Source organism: Macaca mulatta, chromosome 5, assembly GCF_049350105.2.
Source record: "Macaca mulatta isolate MMU2019108-1 chromosome 5, T2T-MMU8v2.0, whole genome shotgun sequence".
Classification (NCBI taxonomy): domain Eukaryota; kingdom Metazoa; phylum Chordata; class Mammalia; order Primates; family Cercopithecidae; genus Macaca; species Macaca mulatta.
The window spans coordinates 550,147-568,135 of NC_133410.1; the positions used below are offsets into that span (position 1 = coordinate 550,147).

At 46.0% G+C, this 17,989-nt stretch overlaps 1 protein-coding gene and 1 long non-coding RNA gene across 46 annotated transcripts in view; one reads left to right on the forward strand and one right to left on the reverse strand.

Annotated features, from left to right (window-relative positions):
- The window catches only part of LOC144341060 (uncharacterized), a 558,577-nt gene that overhangs the window by 389,207 nt on the left and 151,381 nt on the right, over window positions 1-17,989 (reverse strand). The window lies entirely within an intron of this gene.
- Window positions 14,787-17,989, forward strand: part of PIGG (phosphatidylinositol glycan anchor biosynthesis class G) — a 48,402-nt gene continuing 45,199 nt past the window's right edge. For 16 of the 45 annotated variants that reach the window (XR_001444617.3, XR_013417616.1, XR_013417617.1 and 13 more), the window contains exons 1-2: window positions 15,148-15,427; window positions 16,332-16,537. Coding sequence is in view for 18 of the 45 variants with exons in the window: in XM_078002768.1 (XP_077858894.1) it covers window positions 15,274-15,427; window positions 16,332-16,537 (360 nt within the window). In the remaining 27 variants the exon portion in view is untranslated. Of the gene's footprint in view, window positions 15,666-16,331; window positions 16,538-17,341; window positions 17,413-17,989 lie in introns of all 45 variants that reach the window. The other 29 variants (XR_013417615.1, XR_013417623.1, XR_013417625.1 and 26 more) reach the window with 7 other exon arrangements.

The following is a 17,989-nucleotide window of genomic DNA, read 5'->3' on the forward strand; positions in this document are numbered from 1 at the left end:
CAGCCACCCACCATGAGACTTAATCCTACAGCACTGCCTAGTACACAGGGTAGTGCATTATATAAAATTATTGATGAGGCAAGAAAACAAGGAGATATTGAGGCGTGGCAATTCCCAGTAATATTAGAAGCAAGATCACCTGGAGAAGGGGCCCAAGAGGGAGAGCCTCCCGTAGCTGAAGCCAGATATCAGTCCTTTTCTGTAAAAATTCTAAAAGAAATGAAAGAGGGAGTAAAACAGTATGGACCCAACTCTCCTTACACATAGACTCATTCCTTATGATTGGGAGATTCTGGCAAAATCACTCTTACCCTCTCAATTTTTACAATTTAAGACTTGGTGGATTGATGGGGTATTGGGGTCCGTGCCGGGGGTGGTGGAGAATGAACAGACACAAAAGACAAAGACAAACAGAGAACATGGCGGCCCTGCGCTCAAAGCCTCCGCCTCACTTTATTTATACTCCATAAAGAACGCAATGCGGCCGGGCGCGGTGGCTCACGCCTGTAATCCCAGCACTTTGGGAGGCCGAGGCGGGCGGATCACAAGGTCAGGAGATCGAGACCACGGTGAAACCCCGTCTCTACTAAAAATACAAAAAAATTAGCCGGGCGCGGTTGTGGGCGCCTGTAGTCCCAGCTACTCGGGAGGCTGAGGCAGGAGAATGGCGTGACCCCGGGAGGCGGAGCTTGCAGTGAGCCGAGATCGCGCCACTGCACTCCAGCCTGGGCTAGGCGACAGAGCGAGACTCCGTCTCAAAAAAAAAAAAAAAAAAAAAAAGAACGCAATGCAAAACAAACTTTCTTTTCCCAGATGTAACCTTCTACTCGGTTCCTTGTCTCTATGCTCTTCCTTATCTGCCCGCCTTCTTGGCGCCTACGGGAGTTCATTAAAAGTTCAATTGGAGATACTGTCCTTGAGCCCTATCTATTCTCAGCATACTGTTTTCAAAGGCCCCTGCAATGGGGCACAAGTACAGGTCCGAAGAAATAGGACTGCCAATCCTCCAATTAACATAGATGCAGATCAACTATAAGGAATAGGTCAAAATTGGAGCACTGTTGACCAACAAGTAATAATGCCAAATGAGGCCATTGAGCAAATTAGGGCTATCTGCCTTAGGGCCTGGGAGAAAATCCAAGACCCAGGAACCCCCTGCCCCTCCTTTAATACAATAAGACAAGGCTCTAAAAAGCCCTATCCTGATTTTGTAGCAAGACTTCAAGATGCTGCTCAAAAGTAGATTACCGATGAGAATGCCCGTAAGGTCATAGTGGAGTTGATGGCCCGTAAGGTCATAGTGGAGTTGATGGCATATGAAAACGCCAATCCTGATTGTCAATCAGCCATTAAGCCATTAAAAGGAAGGGTTCCCACAGGATCAGATGTAATCTCAGAGTACGTTGAAGCCTGTGATGGAATTGGAGGAGCTATGCATAAAGCTATGCTTATGGCTCAAGCAATCACAGGAGTTGCTTTAGGAGGACAAGTTAGAACATTTGGGGGAAGATGTTATAATTGTGGTCAAATTGGTCATCTAAAAAAGAATTGCCTAGTCTCAAATAAACAAAATGTAACTACTCAAGCTACTACAACAACAGATAAAGAGCCACCTGGCCTATGTACAAGATGTAAAAAGGGAAAACATTGGGGTAATCAATGTTGTTCTAAATTTGATAAAAATGGGCAACCACTGTCCGAAGTACAGGTCTGAAGAAATAGGACTGCCAATCCTCCAGTTAACATAGATGCAGATCAACTATTAGGAATAGGGAAATGAGTGGAGGGGTCAGCCTCAGGCCCCGCAACAAACTGGGGCATTCCAAATTCAGCCCTTTGTTCCTCAGGGTTTTCAGGAACAACAACCCCCACTGTCACAAGTGCCTCAGCGAATAAGCCAGTTATCACAATAGGGCAATTATCCCCCGCCACAAGTGGCAGTGCAGCAGTAGATTTATGTACCATACAAGCAGTCTCTCTGCTTCCAGGGGAGCCTCCACGAAAAATCCCCACAGGGGTATACAGCCCATTGCCTGAGGGGACTGTAGGACTAATCTTAGGAAGATCAAGTTTAAATCTAAAGGGAGTTCAAATTTATACTGGTGTGGTTGATTGAGACTATAAAGGCGAAATTCAACTGGTTATTAGTTCCTCAGTTCCTTGGAGTGCCAGTCCAGAAGACAGGATTGCTCAATTATTACTCCTACCTTATATTAAAGTTGGAAACAGTGAGATAAAAAGAACAGGAGGGTTTGGAAGCACTGATTCGGCAGGAAAGGCTGCATATTGGGCAAGTCTGGTCTCTGAGAGCAGACCTGTGTGTAAGGCCATTATTCAAGGAAAACAGTTTGAAGGGTTGGTAGACACTGGAGCAGATACCTCTGTCATTGCTTTAAATCAGTGGCCAAAAAATTGGCCTAAACAAAAGGCTGTTACAAGACTTGTCGGCATAGGCACAGCTTCAGAAGTGTACGAAAGTACGATGATTTTACATTGTTTAGGGCCAGATAATCAAGAAAGTACTGTTCAGCCAATGATTACTTCAATTCCTGTTAATCTATGGGGTCGAGATTTATTACAACAATGAGATGCAGAAATTGTTATGCCCGCTCCAGATTATACAGCCCCATGAGTCAAAAAATCGTGACTAAGATGGGATATATACCAGGAAAGGGGTTAGGAAAAAATGAAAATGGCATTAAAGTCCCAATTGAGACTGAGAAAAATCAAGAAAGAAAAGGAATAGGGCATCCTTTTTAGGGGTGGCCACTGTAGAGCCTCCTAAACCCATTCCATTAACTTGGAAAACAGAAAAACCGGTATGGGTAAATCAGTGGCCGCTACCAAAACAAAAACTGGAGGCTTTACATTTATTAGCAAAGGAACAGTTAGAAAAAGGACACATTGAGCCTTCATTCTTACCCTGGAATTCTCCTGTATTTGTAATTCAGAAAAAATCAGGCAAATGGCGTATGTTAATGGACTTAAGAGACATAAATGCTGTAATTCAAGCCATGGGGCCTCTTCAACCCAGACTGCCCTCTCCAGCCATGATCCCAAAAGACTGGCCTTTAATTATAATTGATCTAAAGGACTGCTTTTTTACCATTCCTCTGGCAGAGCAAGATTGTGAAAAATTTGCCTTTATTATACCAGCCATAAATAATAAAGAACCAGCCACCAGGTTTCAGTGGAAAGTACTACCTCAGGGAATGCTTAATAGTCAGTGGAAAGTATTACCTCAGGGAATGCTTAATAGTCCAACTATTTGTCAAACTTTCGTAGGTCAAGTCCTTCAACCAGTTAGAGACAAATTTTCCGATTGTTGTATCATTCACTATATTGATGATATTTTATGTGCTGCAGAAACAAGAGACAAATTAATTGACTGTTACACATTTCTGCAAGCAGAGGTTGCCAACGCAGGACTGACAATAGCATCTGATAAGATCCAAACCTCTGCTCCTTTTCATTATTTAGGGATGCAGATAGAAAATAGAAAAATTAAGCCACAAAAAATAGAAATAAGAAAAGACACATTAAAAACATTAAATGACTTTCAAAAATTGTTAGGTGATATTAATTGGATTCAGCCAACTCTAGGCATTCCTACTTATGCCATGTCAAATTTGTTCTCTATCCTAAGATATCCCAACTTATTTTTTTTTTTTTTTTTTTTTTTGAGACGGAGTCTCGCTCTGTCGCCCAGACTGGAGTGCAGTGGCGCGATCACGGCTCACTGCAAGCTCTGCCTCCCGGGTTCACGCCATTCTCCTGCCTCAGCCTCCCGAGTAGCTGGGACTACAGGCACCCGCCATCACACCCGGCTAGTTTTTTGTATTTTTAGTAGAGATGGGGTTTCACCGTGTTAGCCAGGATGGTCTCCATCTCCTGACCTCGTGATCCGCCCGCCTCGGCCTCCCAAAGTGCTGGGATTACAGGCGTGAGCCACCGCGCCCAGCCTAAGATATCCCAACTTAAATAGTCAAAGAATATTAATCCCAGAGGTCTGTGTCCTAATGCATTACAGCAAATGGATGTTACCCATGTGCCTTCATTTGGAAAATTATCATATGTTCATGTAACAGTTGATACTTATTCACATTTCATATGGGCAACATGCCAAACAGGAGAAAGTACTTCCCATGTTAAAAAACATTTATTATCTTGTTTTGCTGTAAAGGGAGTTCCAGAAAAAATTAAAACTGACAATGGACCAGGTTATTGTAGTAAAGCTTTCCAAAAATTCTTAAATCAGTGGAATATTACACATACAACGGGAATTCCTTATAATTCCCAAGGACAGGCCATAGTTGAAAGAACAAATAGAACACTCAAAACTCAGTTAGTTAAACAAAAAGAAGGGAGAGACAGTAAGGAGTGCACCACTCCTCAGATGCAGCTTAATCTAGCACTTTAAATTTTTATACTTTAAATTTAAATTATATAAATTTAAATTATATATTATACTAAAAATTTAAATACTTTAAATTTTTTAAACATTTATAGAAATCAGACTACTACTTCTGCAGAACAATATCTTACTGGTAAAAAGAACAGTCCACATGAAGGAAAACTGATTTGGTGGAAAGACAACAAAAATAAGACATGGGAAATAAGGAAGGTGATAACCTGGGGAAGAGGTTTTGTTTGTGTTTCACCAGGAGAAAATCAGCTTCCTGTTTGGATACCCACTAGACATTTGAAGTTCTACAATGAACCCATCGGAGATGTAAAGAAAAGCGCCTCCACGGAGATGGAAACACCGCAATCGAGCACCATTGACTCGCATGATGAACCAAGAGGTGATACCAGAACAGATGAAGTCACCACGCACCAAGAAGGCGGTGCTGTCGACCTGGGCACAGTTAAAGAAGCTGACACCATTAGCTGAAAAAAGCCTAGCTAGCACAAAGGTGACACAAACCCCAGAAAAAATGCTGCTTACAGCTTTAATGATTGTATCAACGGTGGTAAGTCTCCCCATGCCTGCAGGAGCAGCTGCAGCTAATTATACCTATTGGGCCTATGTGCCTTTCCAGCCCTTAATTCGGGCAGTCACATGGATGGATAATCCTATTGAAGTATATGTTAATAATAGTGTGTGGGTACCTGGTCCCACAGATGATCGTTACCCTGCCAAACCAGAGGAAGAAGGAACGATGATAAATATTTCCATTGGGTATCGTTATCCTCCTATTTGCCTAGGGAGAGCACCAGGATGTTTAATGCCTGCAATCCAAAATTGGTTGGTAGAAGTACCTACTGTCAGTCCCACCAGTAGATTTACTTATCACATGGTAAGCGGAATGTCACTCAAACTACAGGTAAACTATTTACAAGACTTTTCTTATCAAAGATCATTAAAATTTAGGCCAAAAGGGAAACCTTGCCCCAACGAGATTTCCAAAGAATCAAAATATTTAGTTTGGGAAGAATGTGTGGCTGATAGTGCGGTGATATTACAAAACAATACATTCGGAACTGTTATAGATTGGGCACCTCGAGGTCAATTCTACCACAATTGCGCAGGACAAACTCAATTCTGTCCCAGTGCACTAGTGAGTCCAACTGTTGATAGTGACTTAACAGAAAATTTAGACAAACATAAGCACAAAAAATTACAGTCTTTCTACTCTTTGATATGGGGAAAAAAGGGAATCTCTACTTCAAGACCAAAAATAATAAGTCCTGTTTTGGGTCCCGAACATCCAGAATTATGGAGGCTTACTGTAGCTTTTTTTTTTTTTTTTTTTTGAGATGGAGTCTCGCTCTGTCCCCCAGGCTGGAGTGCAATGGCGCGATCTCCGCTTACTGCAAGCTCCGCCTCCCGGGATCCCGCCATTCTCCTGCCTCAGCCTCCTGAGTAGCTGGGACTACAGGCGCCCGCCATCACGCCCGGCTAATTTTTTTGTATTTTTAGTAGAGACGGGGTTTCACCGTGTTAGCCAGGATGGTCTCGATCTCCTGACCTTGTGATCCGCCCGCCTCGGCCTCCCAAAGTGCTGGGATTACAGGCGTGAGCCACCGCGCCCGGCTACTGTAGCTTCTTACCGCCTTAGAATTTGGTCTGGAAATCAAACTATAGAAACAAGATATTATAAGCCATTTTATTCTATCAACCTAAATTCCAGTCTAACAGTTCCTTTACAAAGTTGTGTAAAGCCCCCTTATATGTTAGTCATAGGAAATATAGTTATTAAACCAGACTCCCAAACTATAACTTGTGAAAATTGCAGATTGTTTACTTGCATTGATTCGACTTTTGATTGGCAGCACCATCCTCTGCTAGTGAGAGCAAGAGAAGGCGTGTGGATCCCTGTGTCCATGGACCGACCAAGGGAGGCCTCACCATCCATCCATATTTTGACTGAAGTATTAAAAGTCATTTTAAATAGATCCAAAAGATTCATTTTTACTTTAATTGCAGTGATTATGGGATTAATTGCAGTCACAGCTACAGCCACTGTGGCAGGAGTTGCATTGCACTCTTCTGTTCAGACAGTAAGCTTTGTTGACAATTGGCAAAAGAATTCCACAAGGTTGTGGAATTCACAATCTGGTACCGATCAAAAATTGGCAAATCAAATTAATGATCTTAGACAAACAGTCATTTGGATGGGAGATAGACTCATGAGCTTGGAACATCGTTTCCAGTTACAGTGTGACTGGAATACGTCAGATTTTTGTATTACACCCCAAGTTTATAATGAGCCTAAACATCACTGGGACATGGTTAGATGCCATCTACAGGGAAGAGAAGATAATCTCACTTTAGACATTTCTAAATTAAAAGAACAAATTTTTGAAGCCTCTCAAAGTCACTTAAATATTGTGCCTAGAACTGAGGCATTAGATCAAGTGGCAAAAAATCTTCATGGATTAAACCCCACAACTTGAAGTCTACTGGGAACTCTACTGCAGTAAATTTTGGAATTATGTGTCTCTGTTTTTTTTTTTTTTTTTTTTGAGACGGAGTCTTGCTATGTCGCCCAGGCTGGAGTGCAGTGGCCGGATCTCAGCTCACTGCAAGCTCCGCCTCCCGGGTTCACACCATTCTCCTGCCTCAGCCTCCCGAGTAGCTGGGACTACAGGTGTCCGCCACCTCGCCCGGCTAGTTTTTTGTATTTTTTAGTAGAGACGGGGTTTCACCGTGTTAGCCAGGATGGTCTCAATCTCCTGACCTCGTGATCCACCCGTCTTGGCCTCCCAAAGTGCTGGGATTACAGGCTTGAGCCACCGCGCCCGGCCTATGTGTCTCTGTTTAATTGGCTTGTTTTTAGTGTGCCGTACCAGTTGAAGAATCCTGCGTCAAAATCGAGAGAATGAGCAACCCTTCATCGCCATGGCACATTTATATAGAGGAAAAGGGAGGGAAAATGTTGCGGGAAGTCAGGGACCTTGAATGCAGGGACTGGCTAAAGCCACGGCAGAAAAACATAAAATGTGAAGATTTCATGGACATTTATTAGTTCTACAAGATTAATACTTTTGTAATTTCCTATGTCTTTACTTTAATCTCTTAATCCCATCACCTTCTTTGTAAACTGAGGAGGATATATGTCACCTCAGGACCCTGTGATAATTGCCTTAACTGCACAAATTGTTTATAGAGCATGTGTGTTTGAACAATATGAAATCTGGGCATCTTGAAAAAAGAACAGGGTAACAGCAATGTTCAGGGAACAAGGGAGGCAACCTTGAACTGGCCGCTGGTGAGCCGGACGGAACAGAGCCATATTTCTTCTCTTTTCTATGCAAATAGGAGAAATATTGCTGAATTCTTTTTCTCAGCAAGGAACATCCCTGAGAAAGAGAATGCGCTCTGAGGGTAGGCCTGTAAAGGACCCCCTTGGAAGCGTGCCGCCTTTTACGGTTGAAGCAGAAGGGATGAAATAAGCCCCGGTCTCCTGTAGTGCTCCCAGGCTTATTAGGACGAGGAAATTCCCACCTAATAAATTTTGGTCAGACAGGTTGTCTGCTCTCAAACCCTATTTCCTGATAAGATGTTATCAATGACAATGCATGCCCAGAATTTCATTAGCAATCTTAATTTTAATTTTAACGCCATCCTGTGATCTCATCCTGCCTCCACTTGCTTTGTGATATTTTATTACTTTGTGAAGTATGTGATCTATGTATTGGTACCAGAAACTGAGGCAATTGCAGGAGTCGCTGATGGCCTCGCAAATCTTAACCCTGTCACTTCGGTTAAGACCATCTAAAGTACTACTGTTGTAAATTTCATATTAATCCTTCTGTGCCTATTCTGTCTGCTGTTAGTAGGCAGGTATACCCAACAGTTGCAAAGAGACAGTGACCAACGAGAACGAGCCATGATGACAATGGTGGTTTTGTTGAAAAGAAAAGGGGGAAATGTGGGGAAAAGAAAGAGAGATCAGCCTCTTACTGTGTCTATATAGAAAGAAGTAGACATAAGAGACTCCATTTTGTTCCGTATTTGAGATGCTGTTAATCTGTGACCCTACCCCCAACCTTGTCCTTGCAAGAGACATGTGCTGTGGTGACTCAAGGTTTAATGGATTTTGGGCTGTGCAGGGTGTGTCTTTGTTAAACAAGTGCCTGAAGGCAGCTTGCTGGTTAAAAATCCTGCCCGTCCTGGGCAATGGAACATCTCTGTGTGAGACCCAATTGTATGCTCTGTTTACTGAGATAGGAGAAAACCGCCTTATGGCATAAGGTGGGACTTGCTGACAGGACTTGCTGGAGCAATGCTGCTAAGAGGTTTGTGGAGATGTTTACATATGCATATCAAGGCACAGCATTTTCCTTTGAACTTATTTATGTCACAGAGATCTTTGTCCATATGTCTTACTGCTAATTTTCTCCCTTCGATGATCCTATTGTCCTGCCACTCCCTTATCTTTAAGATGGTAAAGATAATTATCAATAAATACTAAGGGAACTCAGAGACCGGCCGGCGTGGGTCCTCAGTAAGCTGAGCGCAGGTCCCCTGGGCCCACTTTTTCTTTCTCTATACTTTGTCTCTGTGTCTCATTTCTTTTCTCAAGTCTCTCATTCCACTGAATGAGAAACGCCCACAGGTGTGGAGGGGCAGGCCACCCCTTCACCCGGTGGTCCCAAACCCATATACCCTTTTATCCCGTATACCTCCCAAAACCTCTCACTTCACGGTCCTTGATTTAAAGGATGCATTCTTTTCCATTCCATTACACCCTGACTGCTATTTTCTGTTTGCCTTTACTTGGGAAGACCCCGAAACCCATATGTCTACTCAGTTAACCTGGACAGTCCTCCCCCAGGGCTTCCAGGACAGCCCCCATTTTTTTGGACAGGCATTGGCCAAAGATCTGGCCCAGTGCCCAATCAGTTCTAGCACAATTATCCAGTATGTTGATGATTTACTTCTGTGTAGCCCTTCACATGATATCTCCCTACAGGACACCGCCCTCCTCCTTAATTATTTAGGAGGGCTAGGTTACAGAGTCACCAGACAAAAGGCCCAACTTTGTCTCCCTGCGGTTATATACTTAGGTATAGAACTTACTCCTGTGTCCAAGTCCCTTACTATAGACAGATTAAGTTTTATTCAGGACCTCACCCCATCCCCCAACCAACGGAGAAGAAATCTTATCTTTTTTAGGATTGGTAGGATTCTTTCGACATTGGATCCCAAATTTTGGGGTCCTGGCCAAGCCCCTTTACCAGGCTGCAAAAGAGTCCCCAACAGGACCCCTGTCCAATCCAAAACTAATCACTACTCTTTTTATACGCCTTAAGTCGTGTCTGCTGTCAGCCCCCACTCTCTCATTGCCTAACCCCCAATACCCGTTTTATCTCTTCACTGATGAACGCCAAAAAGTAGCCATGGGCCTCTTGGCTCAACCAATAGGAACAGCCTTTAGACCAGTTGGTTATCTCTCCAAGCAGCTAGACACCACGGTGCAAGGGTGGCAACCTGTCTACGAGCTCTAGCCGCGGCAGCAGAACTAACCAAAGAAGCCTTAAAACTTACCTTAAAAGGTCCCCTCACCGTCCATTCCACACATCGCCTCCAAGATCTAATTTCCCACAAGTGCATCAGTCATCTCACTCCTTCCCGTATACAACTATTTCATGTCCTATTTTTAGAAAGCCCTGACATTAAATTAGCCACCTGTTCCCCCCTTAACCCGGCCACTCTCCTGCCTACCCCAAATACCCCACATGCCCCAGAACATTCCTGTCCTGAGGTCATTCAGTCAGTCCCCCCAACTCATCTCCACTTACGGGACCAACCCCTCCCAAATCCACAACTAACATTCTTTGTGGATGGAAGCTCCTTTACTGATCCCCATGGAAACAAACATGCAGGATATGCAGTAGTCACTAACACCCAAGTAATAGAGGCTAAACATCTACCATTAGGCACAACCTCACAAAAGGCAGAACTCACTACCTTAACCAGAGCACTCCATCTATCTGAGGGAAAAACTGTTAATATACTGACTCTAAGTATGCACACATGATAGCACATACACACTCTGCACTCTGGCAGGAGCGGGGATTCTTAACCACCAAAGGAACTCCCATTATAAATGGCAGGCAAATCCAACTGTTACTACAAGCTCTAACCTCCCCTAAGGAGGTGGCTATCATTCATTGCAAAGGACATCAAAGGCCTACCAATCCAATTGCCCAAGGTAACCACTTGGCCGATGCCACAGCAAAATCGATAGCACTCCCCACAAAAAATTCCCAATCTATCTGTTTCCTAAACCCCCAATACTCCCCTTCCTATTCCTCAGAAGAAAAAAGTAGACTTTTACAAAACCCACAAGCAACCATAACGCCTGACCAATGGATCTTTATCCAGAACCGTGTTGTCCTCCCTGAAGCTCAAACGCAAAAAATCCTAAGAGACATCCACAACTCCCTACACATTGGGCACCAAGCTCTATATAATTTTTTATATCCCATCATTGAGTGTCCATCCCTTCTCTCTCACCTCAAAAAAATCGGCCAACAGTGTCTAATCTGCCTAAAGGCAAACGCTCAAGGGGCAATACGCAACATACACCCAAGCCATCAGCTTAGAGGGCATCAACCCGGAGAGGATTGGCAAATTGACTTCACCCATATGCCTAGACACAAAAGACTCCGCTACCTACTCACTTTAGTAGATACCTTCTCAGGGTGGATAGACGCCTTCCCCACTACGGGGGAAAGTGCATCCATTGTGGCTACCATAATTATAGAACAAATCATACCACGCTTTGGGCTTCCCCAATCAATCCAATCTGCTAATGGTCCGGCCTTCATTTCCAGAGTAATCCAACTGGTGGCGGATTCTCTCAGCATTACCTGGAAGCTACATGTTCCATAACATCCCCAGTCATCTGGAAAGGCTGAGTGGGCCAATGGACTCATCAAGCAACAACTAACCAAACTCTCCATAGAGACACATCAATCGTGGGTAACCCTACTTCCCCTTGCCCTTACCAGACTATGGGCGACACCTAGAAGCCCTACAGGCCTCAGCCCATTTGAACTAGTTTACGAGGGCCCTCTTGCATTACGAGAACTTCCTATTCTTCCCACACCGCTGGCACCCTACTTGCCCTATCTCTCTCTCTTAAGACAATTACTTAGAGAACACACCGAAAAGTCACTTCCCCCACCTACACAAGGAAATCCAGACACCCCCTTGGCCCTTTCTCCAGGTGATCAGGTTCTACTCAAGGATCTACATGCAAAGGGCCTTACTCCTAGGTGGAAAGGCCCATACACAGTAATTCTCACCACTTCTACAGCAGCCAAGCTTCTAGGTCTCGGTTCCTGGGTCCATATTACCCAGTTGAAGAGAGCCCAGCCCCCTCAGGCTAAGTGGCAGTCCACCCAACTGTCACCCACCCGTCTAAAAATAACCAAGACAGAAACAAGTTAGATGAGCCACACCCTCCTCAAATTTTTCCGTTTCCTCACTATTCTTCATCTTAACTTAACTGACTTTTCCCTCATAAACCCCATAGATACCCTCCTTCCCGACCCATCCCCCAACCAGTGGGTCTCCCGACTTTTCACTCTCATAGAAGACCTAGTTTGGCAGGGTGCCCTTTGTGATTTCAGCAATGTCGAACTTACCCTCTACACCTTCGTTACCATTATTATGGTTTACTCTAATTCCCCTAGTTACTCCTACTAATCCTAAGTTTATATGGAGATTCTCTACAACTGAAATCTGGTCTACAAACAACCAGGTACACTCAGCCATGCAAGGCACTGCAGATTGCTCCCCCCAGGGCTATCAAGCTGCCCTCTCCCTTAAATTTGACCTAGGTTCCGTCGGCAACTATGACCGCCCAGTCATATGTTTCTTGTACGACCAAACTGAATATAATTGTAAAAATTACTGGCAAGAAACCAACCTGGGGTGTCCATACAACTATTGCAACATCCATGAGTTGGCCCCACTGTGTGAGAATGGTTATTGTACCCCCAAAGATCGACCTTTTACAAGAAATTTAACATCAGGCAAATATACTCTTCATATTAAGGATCCCTGGGACCCCTGGTGGGCCCAGGGAGTTAAAGGTGGACTATATGCATCATCTGTTTCCTCATATCCCACCACAATCATCCAGGTAGAGAGTATACGTACAGCAAGTACATCTCCCTAAAGGTGTACAGGCCCTACAAAATTTACAAAATTTAACCTCAGCCATAAAATCTCATGAACAAAAACTACAAAAACAGTTAAGCCCCCTTAACAATGAGGACCCATTACCCCCTAACAATGAGGACCCATTCTCATGGTTGACACTTATTCGCCACGGACTTAACTTGACACAGGCAGTTGGACTGAAAAACCTCTCCCACTGCTTCCTCTGCGCTGCACTCGGGAAACCTCCCTTAGTGGCGGTCCCTCTACCAGCCGCTTTCAATATCACCACCAACCCTACCAGCTCCTCTCAAGCAACATCCTTACCTCAAGTCTCATTATACCATGATCCAGAAAGTCAAACCCTTCCTTTCTGCTACTCTACTCCCAACCCTTCGTGGTGTAATCATACCCAAGCTCCCAGCGGGACCCAGATGGCTCCTGTTGGCGGCTACTTCTGGTGTGACCAAACTTTATCTAAAACTCTTTTATTTTTTATTTTTTATTTTTTTTGAGACGGAGTCTCGCTCTGTCGCCCAGGCTGGAGTACAGTGGCCGGATCTCAGCTCACTGCAAGCTCCGCCTCCCGGGTTTAGCCATTCTCCTGCCTCAGCCTCCCGAGTAGCTGGGACTACAGGCGCCCGCCACTTCGCCCGGCCAGTTTTTTGTATTTTTTAGTAGAGAGGGGTTTCACCGTGTTAGCCAGGATGGTCTCGATCTCCTGACCTCGTGATTCGCCTGTCTCGGCCTCCCAAAGTGCTGGGATTACAGGCTTGAGCCACCGCGCCTGGCCTTATCTAAAACTCTTAACCACACCTCCATCACCCAATCCCTTTGTGTTCCGGTGTCTTTAGTGCCTACTTTAACCCTATATGGCGAAGGAGAATTGTCCGAGCTAGCTTCCCAGCTTACCACTTCCAGCAATAAAATCCAAAAACGGGCCATTTTTCTTCCCTTAGTTATCGGGGTTTCCCTAGCATCGTCCCTAGTAGCCTCAGGACTTGGAACAGGGGCCCTCACCCACTCGATTCAATCCACACAGACCCTCTCCACTCAGGTCCAAGCAGCCATAGAGGCTTCAGCTGAAAGCCTAGCCTCTTTACAACGTCAAATCACCTCAGTAGCCCAGGTAGCAGCACAAAATAGGCGGGCATTAGATCTTCTTACTGGTGAAAAAGGAGGAGCATGCCTCTCCCTAGGAGAGGAGTGTTGCTACTACATAAATGGATTAGGCCTGGTTGACACCAACGTCCAAACGTTAAACAAAATCAAAAAGGAGCTTCAACAATTTAATGCCCCCTTAAATTGTTGGTATCACTGCTGCCTGTAGTACAGCAGATGCTTCCATTCCTAATTCCCATACTAATCCTCTGTCTTATGTTATGCTTTGCTCCCATTCTAATAAAATTTCTCCGAGCTAGGGTCCAAGAAATCACCCAGTCACCTTCAACCAAATGCTCCTGCATCCCTACACCCAACTGCCAACCTCAGACCCTAACTACGCCCCTTAACAGCAGGAAGCAGCCAGACTGACAATGGCGCCCCAAATTCCTACAATTAATAAGAGGTTAGACTGTTTGGGTGAGGGAGAAGGGACCAAAATGGAGGAAGGTGAACAACATGGCACAGTCCCGATTGCTTCCGTGTTGTTCATCACCAACTTTCCCGCGCCCAGAAAGTGCAGGGCAACGGAGCGTCGGCCAGGTGACCTCAATCCGAAGAAATCAAACTTACCCGCCCACGCCTACTGAGACGCCCCTATCACGCCCTTATCCCGCCCACTGCCCTCCCCCTTCCAGTATCAATGCATAAAAGTTCCCCAGCAGAGGCCGGTGGGCTTCTCTGGCCCCATACCTGAGGACTGGAGAACCTACCCCAAGAGTGTGTGCATATTTGCAATAAAAGGCTGCTGCTTTCTTATGTACTTTGGCCTGTTTAATTATTTAGCTCTCCTAAATTAAATTAAGACAACAATATATATTTATCTGAACATCAAATCGTGCCCATAAATATGTGCCTTTACAATGTGTCCATTAAAAAATAAAATTTTCAAATAAACTTTTTTTTTTTTTTTGTGAGGCGGAGTCTCGCTCTGTCGCCCAGGCTGGAGTGCAGTGGCCCGATCTGGGCTCACTGCAAGCTCCACCTCCTGGGTTCACGCCATTCTCCCGCCTCAGCCTCCTGAGTAGCTGGGACTACAGGCGCCCGCCACCGCGCCCGGCTAATTTTTTGTAGTTTCACCATGTTAGCCAGGAAGGTCTCCATCTCTTGACCTCGTGAATCCGCCCGCATCGGCCTCCCAAGGTGCTGGGATTACAGGCGTGAGCCACTGAGCCCGGCTTTCCAAATTGAAAAAATTCTAAAACCTTGTACCTCGCAGTGGGCTGCGCCCACCGCGGACTCGCAGGGAAGGCCGCCGCAGAGAGCCTGGATCACCGCCCGCCGGGCGTATTTCCAGCGTGACGCCGCTTTGGCGCGCCGGCGAAAGTGACGCGCCACTGTGGCCCGCCGGCGGACGTGACGCCACTGTGGCTGCGACGGTAAGGCCTGGCGTTCTTGCTTAGAGACGGCTACCTGGAGCCGGAAGCGCGGGTGCAGCAGGGCGAAGCTCCAGGTGGGGTCGGTTCCGCATCCTGCCTGGCGTGTCCACGATGCGGCTGGGCTCCGGGACTTTCGCTACCTGTTGCGTAGCGATCGAGGTGCTAGGGATCGCAGTCTTCCTTCGGGGATTCTTTCCGGCTCCCGTTCGTTCCTCTGCGAGGGCGGTACACGGAGCAGAGCCCCCAGCGCCCGAACCCTCGGCTGGTACGGACCCCTCCCCAGCATCTCCGCTCCCCTGACCCCACATCCCCTAGAAGACCCTTTTTCTGAGCGTCACTGCTCGGATTTCTTCTCGGCGCTCCCCGGTGGTCTCCCGTTATGGTCCCCACCCCAGAATTTTTTTTTTTTTAACCGCTCCAGCGTCTCTTTTCTGTATTCTTACAACTTTGTGGCAACCACCTCTACTGGCCCCACTTCGACCTTCCTTCCTGATCACCACAAAGTAAGCTGTGTCCATACCTGGGATCCGGCCTCTCCAGCTCTACTCGTCCAGAGCCCCCGCCCCTCTCCTGAGGAGCCTTTGGGTCACTGCCTGTTCCAGGCGCCCTTTTTGCCCCCTAGCACACTACAGATAAGACCCCTGCCGATCCCTTCGCGTTTGGGTCTCTTACGTTCCTCCAAGGTGTTTTCCCTGCCTAGTGGCTAAGGCCTTTCTGCGTTAGGCCCCTTCCTAGTCTTCATCTACCCAGCCATATACAGCAAGTAAAGGAGCCCTGGTTCTGGACCACGTGCACACACCAGCCGCTGACCGCGAAACGCAGTATATAAACACCCAGCCATCCCATTCTTGCAGCTCTGGGTTTTAGGTCAAGCTCCCTAAATGTCCCATCCCAGGACGCTTACGTAGGGATTCCCCTGCCCTGGTACTCCTCACTATACTAAGGATAATTAACTGCTTACTACTGTGGGTCCCTGAGATTACTCCTATTAACCCCCGTCCATTCCCGGCAGCACTACCTACCAAGTAGAAGTCTCCTCCTTTTGGGTTGGGTTATATAGATATGGCAGGATATGTGCTGGAGAAGTAGGTAGAAGCTAGATTGTGGAGGTGCTTGAATGCTTAGGAAAGTTCAAAGTTCAATTTCCTTTTTTTCTTTCAAACACTTAGGAGCCAGTTCTAACTGGACCACGCTGCCATCACCTCTCTTCAGTAAAGTTGTTATTGTTCTGATAGATGCCTTGAGAGATGATTTTGTGTTTGGATCAAAGGGTGTGAAATTTATGCCCTACACAACTTATCTTGTGGAAAAAGGAGCATCTCACAGTTTTGTGGCTGAAGCAAAGCCACCTACAGTTACTATGCCTCGAATCAAGGTAAGTTGGCCTTAATGTTTTAATGAATCATGGTTTGGCTCTTTTGAAGATTTAAAGGGGGCCTCTGTAGTCTTTCGCTTGGAGTTGCAATTTTAAGAAAGTGGAAATTTTGTGCTATCAGTTGGCTGGGGCAATAGAACGCTGAGGGAGCCTCACACAGGACGGAACTGAGACCCATGATTTGTGCCTCTTGTCAAGTAGCCAAAACTCATGCTTCACGGGAAGTATAAAAGATTTATAGGCCGGGCCTGGTGGCTCAAGCCTGTAATCCCAGCACTTTGGGAGGCCGAGACGGGCGGATCATGAGGTCAGGAGATCGAGACCATCCTGGCTGACACGGTGAAACCCCGTCTCTACTAAAAAATACAAAAAACTAGCCGGGCAAGGTGGCGGGCGCCTGTAGTCCCAGATACTCGGGAGGCTGAGGCAGGAGAATGGCGTGAACCCGGGAGGCGGAGCTTGCAGTGAGCCGAGATCTGGCCACTGCACTCCAGCCTGGGCGGCAGAGCGAGACTCCGTCTCAAAAAAAAAAAAAAAGATTTACAGCAAGATCACCCAGGCTAACCTACCCCAAGATATACCATTCTTGGTAACCTGCTTTCTTCTTTAATCGCCATTGGGTCATTTGTAATCTTAGAAGGAGCCTTTAGAGCTGATCTAGTTCAGTCTCTAGATCTTATAGATAGGAAAGCAAACCCAGATAAGTTAAATGTGACTTCTCCAAAAGTATCCAACAGTATACATAATGATCCAATTAGTATGATCTGCCTCAACAATTACCACTGTTTCCACCATATCCTTCAGGTGTCCAGCCTACTGACAGCAGCTTTGAAGTACATAGTGCATTTCCCAAGAACCATGGGTAAAGAAAAAAAGTAAGCCTTTATTGATTGGCTCGAAAACTTTTGAGCAACTACTATGTGGTGATATTTTAATGGGTATACAATCGGGGAGAAAATAGTATCTCTGCCTTCATGTAGCTTTTAGTCTTTAGATATACAGTCACTCAACAAAGGAGCATATGAAAACATGCAGTTGGGCCGGGCGCGGTGGCTCACGCCTGTAATCCCAGCACTTTGGGAGGCCGAGGCGGGTGGATCACGAGGTCAGAAGATCGAGACCATCCTGGCTAACACGGTGAAACCCCGTCTCTACTAAAAATACAAAAGAATTAGCTGGGCGAGGTGGCGGGCGCCTGTAGTCCCAGCTACTCAGGAGGCTGAGGCAGGAGAATGGCGTGAACCCGGGAGGCGGAGCTTGCATTGAGCCGAGGTTGCGCCACTACACTCCAGCCTTGGCGATGAGCAAGACTCCATCTCAAAAAAAAAAAAAGAGGCCGCGCGCGGTGGCTCAAGCCTGTAATCCCAGCACTTTGGGAGGCCGAGACGGGCGGATCACGAGGTCAGGAGATCGAGACCATCCTGGCTAACACGGTGAAACCCCGTCTCTACT